At 39.6% G+C, this 8,390-nt stretch overlaps 1 protein-coding gene across 2 annotated transcripts in view; it reads left to right on the plus strand.

Annotated features, from left to right (window-relative positions):
• Nucleotides 1-7,569, plus strand: part of TRAM1 (translocation associated membrane protein 1) — a 25,566-nt gene extending 17,997 nt beyond the window's left edge. For both annotated transcript variants that reach the window (XM_035890056.1, XM_035890057.1), the window contains one exon: nt 1,193-7,569. In XM_035890056.1, the coding sequence (XP_035745949.1) occupies nt 1,193-1,266 (74 nt within the window). In that variant the 3' untranslated portion in view covers nt 1,267-7,569. The remainder of the gene's footprint in view (nt 1-1,192) is intronic.
• Nucleotides 7,570-8,390: the final 821 nt, after the last annotated feature.

Below are 8,390 nucleotides of genomic sequence, written 5' to 3' on the forward strand. Positions count from 1 at the left end.
TTTTTTTTTTTTTTTTTTTTTTTTTTTCGCTAGTTGCTTGTTTGCATGTGGGTGTAGTGGGGAAGAGAGGGAGATCAACAGTTGTTTTTGTGCATTGGCCACACTCTGTGGGGATCTGCAACATATCTGCAGATGGAAAACATTAATTTAACCAGTTCTTCGTACAAAAAAACCGCAGTGGTTGCTTGAAGTCAGAACAATTCTGTGAGTCGGAGCAGCGATGTTAAGCAGCAAGCACTGTAGCTAGCTATGCACTCTGCTCTTCAGATCTGTTCTATAAATACGGCTGCTGTCAGGCAACATCTCTGCTCCCTTGTGGTGACACTGAATAAAGGGGATACTTTTAATTCATAACAGTATCATGTTGTGTGCATTATAAATCCATAGATTGTGGGCCATTGTTCTAGGGCAAACTTTTGCTGTCAAATAGTCACTGTGGTACTTGTACAGACTAAAACTTTTGAGACCTTTTACTTGGCCCAGACGTGGGATAAAAGTAGAAGAGTTGCAGCTGGTAACATGTTCTTGCTTTGTATTCTTAGATAGGTGCCTGGTCCTGTGCTTGAACTCTTTCCATGTACACGTACTCGTCTCAAATCGAACTCGTGTTTTTCTTCTGTCCATCTTACCTATGTAAATATCTTCATCAGAGCATAAGTGAATTCTATGTGTTAAAGTATATACTTAAAAAATTGTGTGTGTATGTGTACATAAAGATTTCCTGTATATATGAGAACCTTGTAAATTTAAGTGACTGAGTGTAATTTCAGCATGAATTAAAATATGGAATAGGTGGGATAAACCATACAGACTTATACCAGGGAATTGTGTGCATAATGTGTGTCTCCAAAATTTCACAGGGCAGTCTCACCTACAGGTTGAGTGCTTTACTTTTTAAGATAATATCTGCTAGAATATTGCAGCTGGTCTTGATTTTTAGTCTAGAGATACATATAATGCACACATTTCAATCTCTGGCCATGTCAGGAAACGGGACTTTATCATCGTAAACTTCAAGTTTTGCACTTTGTAAAAGCTTCCTTGTACTGTTGCGTTATGAATGACAATGATGAGGTTTAACAAAGAAGATACATCAGAAAGAATTTAAAAGACTGTATAGGAGTGACAAAAAGTAATGAAGTATAAAGAGTCTCATAGTATTTGAAAAATGTTTTCTTCTTTTTTTTCCTAGAAAATGGAATAAATGGAACAGTGACCTCAAATGGAGCAGACTCGCCTCGTAGCAGGAAGGATAAATCCTCGTAAAACTGGGTTTTATTAAGTTAATTGACTAATGTCCCCAAAGAATCTGCTTTTTACATGGATGGCCCGTCAGCACTAGGGATGTTATGGATTAAAGAAAATACAATTCATGTTTTTTGATTATTGCTGTTGTTTTGAGAAACTTTTTTTAAAAGCCATTTTGACTAAGGAAAAACGTTTATCTGTCTTCAAATACTTGGGGGGGGGGATGCAACACTTTTTAAACAACATTGACACTTTTTTAAACATTTATTGTGATGAAATAACTTGACTTAATGAGGTTCACTGTTGCAATGTATCATTTCCTTCCAGTTTTTGTAATCTGGGTGATATATAATGTTGTACCAACTTCACTTTTTCAAAGTTCTTCAAGAAGTATTGCAAAATTGAAGTAAAAACTTAGCGTGCATTTTCAGATACTCTGGCTTTTCAGTTAATTACCTTGATTCAAATTTACAGTTCAAATTGGGATTCTGAGACCACACCAATAAACCTCGTTATTCTGTAGTTGTTAGCTACACGCCTGCTCTAAGAATTGCCCCATATCATTAAAACAAGACTGAACTAATTGGAAATGTTGCAGAGTCTTATTGTTTGTTGGTTAGAAATCTCTTAAAAGGAACAAGAAACCTTTCTGAGATATAGCTTTAGCACTTGAAAATTAGAAGGGAGGGTGTATGGTCATAGCAAGAGTTGATTTGAGTAGCACTGTTAACTCCTGTCTGTGCTTTTAAAGTGTAGGTATCTTGGAGAATTAGTGTGCGTTGGACCTTCTTTGAAAACTTGTCTGTCTGATTTTAGAGGGTGGATGTTCTTACAGTGTGGTGTTGTGTTTGTTTTAGGAGGCATTTAATGCTCCATGAAGAGGGAATTTATTAGATAAATGGATCAAGTTGTGAGAAACATTCCTTTATTCTAACTGCTTTGCTTTGTTTCACCTCTTAGGAAATAGTCTGATTTCTCTTATATATATTTTTTATGAAAAAATATTTAAAAGCTACAACTTCTTAAAACTGATTAATTGTGCCCTTTGCTACAGCTGGAAAAATCTTAATTTAAGAATTTTTCCATTATCTGTCTTTCATAATTTTATTAAATGTGAAGCTTTGTCCAGTTAATTTTCCAGTTTAATATGCAGTTAATGTTTCCTCCGTACCCTTTTGTAATGGGTATAATTCAACCCATTTCACTTGAGAATGAGTTAGAGATTTAATTCCGTCTTAAGAAGAAGTTGCTAAATTAGTCTTTCAATTTAACCCAAGTATTGGACTGCTTATTGATTGAGAGGAGTAATTATGAGCAATCAAGCTGATAAATAAAACAGTTTTAATTTAAAAAACCTGTTACTGTAGTTGAGTTTACACCCAACAAAACAATAAATCTGCGTTCTGTATCTTCTACAGTTCAATTGCTTACTAGACAGAATAAATGTTTCTAGTACAAAATCTTCACTACAACTATCCATTCTTCAGTTGTCCAGTGCTATTTAGAGTTATTGCAGTATAATTTAGTATGTGTTTCGGCTAATTTCAGTCACAGCTCCCGAGTACTTGCTTCACAGCTCCCAAAGTGGACTTGAGAGGCTTGGACTTGCTTAGCTTGAGATCTCTGGGGCAGCATGCCCTGTAATATGCCCAGTCTGCTTCAGTGGAAGTAGCTATACCATGTCTTGATTTGAAGAAATAAAACTCGGGTGGTGAAACTGTGAATCTATCTGATCTGACCATGAAACTGGAAAATAGGTACTCAGAAATTTTGAGGGAATTGCATATATTAAATACTCGCTGCACAAAATCATGTTTCATGTCTGATGTTTCTGAAAAGACCTTCGTAGATCCTGCGTGCCTTGCTCTCAAGTTGTACCTTAAGCCAAAAGGGGCAAATTTTTCAAGTTTCTAGTCTGGTACTTTGACCCTAAAGCAGTTTGCTTGTGATACCTGGTTGTACTGGGGCTGTCAAAATCATAGAGGTCGGAGGAACAAACTATGAATGGAGCGTTTAAGGTGCTTCGTGAGATCCTTAAGACTTACTGGAGCCTGAGGGCTGTAATAGTTGTTTCCCTAAGGCAAACCGTTTCGTGAAAACCTCATTCTTTGGCACAGTAGTCTTGAAATGTAAACTTCAGGTTCACTTCCAAAAACTTCAAGAGTATGTTCTTGCCTGTTAATACTGACATTGCTTTTTGTCTCCTTTTGGCCTTACGGATGTTCTTGGTATTTGGACTTCTAAGCAACCACTTTTGTTTCCACAATGGCTTAATCTGCACCCTTGCCTTATAGGAGTTGTTGCTTTCTGCCAAATAATAGAGAATAATTTCAGTTGTTTCAGAATTTGGATAGAGTGTTGAAAGCCAGTATCTTTTGTGTCTGGTGTCATAACTAAAAATACATATTTGTCATTTTGGATGAGGCAAAAGCAGTAATTGTTAATTTTCTACCTTGGAGTGGAAGCCCCCATGAATTTAGACGATTTTGAGGCTTCTATTTCTGGTTTGATATTACTTGTTTGGGCATAAGATTATTGTTTGCCTGGATAACTCCTCCTGAATTGCTTAAAACTGATTTTTCAAATGTTACTGCTCTTTGTTTGTAATCTGGGATTCAGTAAGCTGGAAGAAGATTAGTTGTCTAATCATGTTTTCTTAATTATGGAATCAGGAAAATTAGAAATGGAAATGACTGAAGAGCTCATTATATTCCTATGCCTAATAAAATAATTTTGCTTAGGCTGTAGTAATTTATCCTGGTCGATTACCAGGTCCCATAAAGAGAAGGCTTTGTCTGTGTAGGTGGATTTGAATCACGTAATTCAGACAGGCTGTGGATAGGGTTTGTTGGCTTTGGGTTTTTTCTTAAACCCCCTCCTTCCCTGCACCATCTTAACAGAACTTTACGATAGATGATTTCAAGCCTTTCTTCCTCCTCCCTCCCCCCCCCCCTCCATGTATGTTTGGCTTATGTGTCAGAATTTGCTATCAAAACCAGTATTGTACTTTTACTAAGTAATTATATGTAACTTCAGAGTACAAAGAAGGAATGCAGAGCAGCTGAAATTAATTTTCAGAGTTTTTGGGTTTTATTTGGACACTTTCTCCTTTTGACTAGTTGCAAAGACTGATTTCTCCTGTGTGAAGTACTCGTGAACGTGGCTCTTTGGAAATACTGCTTTTCAGGTGGTCCCGTGCCCAAACTTAGGAATGATCAAGGGTTTTGCTGTGCAGAGAAAATACATAGGCTATTTCTACTGACATTAGGATACGCTGAAAGTAAATTAAATATATTGGGATAATGCATTTAGAAAATCAGTAGTTATTGGTAAGCATTTGATATTTTTCCTCAATACTTTTTTCTTTGAAAATTTTAGTTGTGTTTATGGAGTTGCATTACCCAGAACTGCAGTAAGCGGCGTGGTGCTTTGGTACCAGTAATCGGACTTCCGTAAGAAGGGTTAATACACATCTGCAGCCCTTCTGCTCTTTGCAGATTTCTGACTAACTGCACCTGAGGTGATTTCGCTGGGGGCAGAACTTGATACTGAAGGGAAGGGGGAGCATTTTCATGGTCATGCTAACCTGAAAGTAATGTAGGTTGCTGCCAAAATTGGGGCTCTGTCCCTTGCCTTGTTAGCACAAGCCTTTCTGGTTGCATGGGTGAGCTAGATCAGGGAGCTGGTGCGGCTGAAAACTGCTGGAAACGTGCGGCTTGTTTGCTTCGTTGCTTTTCTGCTGGCTTGGTTGTGCGTTAGTAGTCCCAGAGGTACTCAAGGATTTATGTACAAGCAAAAAGAAAAGCTGCAGGGAAAAGGTGAATCAAGCTCTTAAGGCAGCTACCCCTTTCAACTGCGCGTTTGGTGGCAAATTATACTAGATTACAGTATGACTTGGAAGATCTCGTTGAAGGGTTTCCAGTCATCTATACCAGAAGGGAGAGCTGGTCTCTCTCGTAGCTCCTACACGCCAAACTGTTTTAAGTGTTAATGGATTTTTGTCAGATAGCGAGGGGGAAGGCGAAATGCTCGATGTGCTTTACTGTACTGAGATACTGTCTCTCTGTCATAGTTTCAGGGTTTCCAAGCAGTGCAAGATGATACTGGTGGTGTAGAAATAGGAATTCTGAAAATGTAGTTCCTCTGGGATCAAAAAACCAAGATTACTTCCCCTAACAGCCGAGAAACTACCACTTTTTTGCTTTTTTTGGTGTAGGATTTATTTTGTTTTTTCCACATGAGCCCTTTATGTATTGAAGTAGTTCTTCCAGAGAGCTTTGCAAGAATTGCAGTGTATGCCTGGCTGGGGACGTGGAAGGGAGGGTTGTTTGGGTTGTCTTATTTTGTTTTCCTGTTTTCAGGAATTTCACCAGCAGTTTCCCATGTCATACTTGGGTTTCATTCCACCTGTGGCTCAGCCCTTTGGGCTGGTGGTGTAGAAGGTGGAGACTGGCAGCTTCAGTAGGCTCCCTATGCAATGTTGGCCATTGCTGTCCTAACTGTTCTCTGTGGAAAATGTCAGTATTGAAGGGACTTGAACACTAAGTAGAGACAGTCGTGATAATTTGTAACGATTGGGGGCCGATGAGAGCCTGCGTGCAGAGATCCCGCATTCCAGGCAGCTGAGGTTTAATCGCTGGAGGCTGTACTGAAGTCATTTTGCTCCGCAAATACTTGGGTTACTTCTTGCGCAGGCTATAAGAAGATCCCACAAAATTAAGGCTCGGGGAAAACCGAAGAGGTCCTTTAAAAAGAGTAAGACTCTTCAAAGGACTGACGTCGGTTGTCATGTGTTCATCGGATTGTAATTTCTCGCACTGTTCATTGTAGATTATCCTTAGAGCACTGGATTAGCCCATGCTTGGGTTTGGGGGTGGGTTTGTTTTTTTTTTTTATACACTATAGGTTGTTGTTGTGGATGCCTGGTGGGTATCGTCTCCTCACTGCTCCCTGAACTATTCAGTTTCGGATCTGATAAGCCTGGTTCTGTACACATTAAGGAATTTGGCACGCTCCTCAGAACTAAAATAGAAGCAGTGCCGGAGTGTTTCTGGGATCAAGACGTGCAAGAAATAAGCACATCAATGTCGGGTGTCATCAGAACCCACTTAATAGGAACTGAAACTCATTAGGATGAATACATTACAATACAACTTGTATAGCAATGTAGTGGTTGGGTATAGCTCACATGGAGATGGCAAGTGCCTTTGTGGGTGGAACAGAGCTGCTACGGTAGCATTTACGGCTGTCGGTTCCCCTTCTGGTGAGGAGCACTGGGCTGCAGCTGCAGTAGGCTGCTTTCTGCCTTTCAGAGTTCTTTTGATGTTGACAAGACAAAAGGCAACAACTCTTATTTCAGGTTTGAAAAAAAAAAAAAAACCTACCTAGTTTTGAATCCAGTACACTTGCTCTTAATCTCTTTCTGTGTGTCCTGTCACTTTTATTTGAGGTTTCCACAAATACTTTGCTTTTATCCAGCTCAAGGATGGCAAATCTGTGATGCAAGTGCCAGAAGTGACAACTCCTTTGTCTTCTTTCTGTGTTTGAAACTTTTTGCAGAATCAGAGCAGCTAAAGTGTAGCTTTATAATTTGATAGCTTTTCATTATTCATTCTTTGTCCTTATTTATTGTGGTTAACATTAAAGGTCAGGCATTGTCATGCAGCACAACGCAGCTGTTACTTCTTCATTCCACACACAAGAGCGTTAGGCAATTTGATATACTGAAGTGAAAAAATACATTAGTAAGTCTTGACTGGTTTAGCAGAAATTGGTATTCCTGGGTGGGTTTTGTTTTCCATATTGCAGTGCAGTATTATTACCTTTTCATTTAGGAAACTGGGCACTTAAGATCTCGGAATCTCTAGGCTGTAGCTTTGCTGTGTACAATTTGACAAATTATGGTCTAGAACTTGAGCTTTGTGTCTCCTTATATTGGTTATAAATGTTGAAGAATGTATCTTGCGTTGTAATTAACAGGTAAAAATTCAGCCCATGGTGATAAGAATACTGTAACGGGGTAGGAATTTCAACTCCTGAACTCCAGACTAGAAGCCAAGCCAAAACTATCTTGTATTCTCATGCAAGTAATCCCTCCTCTTTGTTTCTTGATTAATCATTATCTTTGTTTTGTTTATTTAGATTGTAAGTTCTTTGTGGCAAGCGGTTGTCGTGTGTGTGTGTGTGTATGTGTGCGTGCACGCGCGTGTGTGTGTCTGCCCGGGACAATAAGGCCTGGAGCCCCAGTCTGTGGAAGCTGTAATAAGCAATCACCTTGTTATTGTTTTCCTGGATATGGTAATAAAGAGTATCCAATTTAAACTGTGCTTGAATAGTCTGTTACAAAAGGGGAGGCACATTGCATCTGGCCTTGCTTACAGGCCAGCGGCATCAGTAGCAGAGAGATACCGGTCAGAGACAAACACAGCGTTCTGTTTGGGGACATCCACTCACACCAATGAACACAGAGCCAGGAAATCTTAGGTTGAAGAGAAATGGCTTGTAACTCGGGCTGGGGCTTGCACAAAATTACTGGGAACTCAAGGTTGAGTTTCTCAGCTTCTGTCAACTTGAGAAACTGCATGGGTCCTCCCTCTCAGGAAGGTGGGGCTTGTTTGCTCTAACGCTTGTGCAGTGTTTTGTATCCTTTGAGTAGCGCTTTCAAGCTTGAGAGGGTAACCATGAACTTGGAGAATACCAAAAACTGCACTGGGCAGGGTCTGCTGTGGCCTGGGAGCTTACTGTTCAAATTCAAGTATCTCCACTCTCTTCAGCTAAGCAACTTTTAAAGCCTTTGTAGACTTCAGCTTCACTGATACGGAAGAGTAAAATTGCATCCAGTCTGAAACTGAACCCCTACACTGACCCACTGGTGATGTAGGCAAAGCGGTAGGGAACCTAGGGCTGTTATCCCAGTTAGGGAAAGTTAGGCTGGTTTTAGGAAACTTTTGCCATGAACATTCCCTTCCTGTGGGTTGATTCGCTATGTGGTGGTGGGGTTGCCTACACATCCCAGGATCTCTGGTTCACCTCAAGATACATGAGATTGTTGCTTTCGAAGAACTATTGAAACTACTTCATCATTCTTTAAACCTGCATTCGTAACTTGTAAATCCTCACATAAATTGAAAAAATGTTAAGTG

Source organism: Egretta garzetta, unplaced genomic scaffold (assembly GCF_000687185.1).
Source record: "Egretta garzetta isolate BGI_Z169 unplaced genomic scaffold, ASM68718v1 scaffold251, whole genome shotgun sequence".
Classification (NCBI taxonomy): Eukaryota; Metazoa; Chordata; class Aves; order Pelecaniformes; family Ardeidae; genus Egretta; species Egretta garzetta.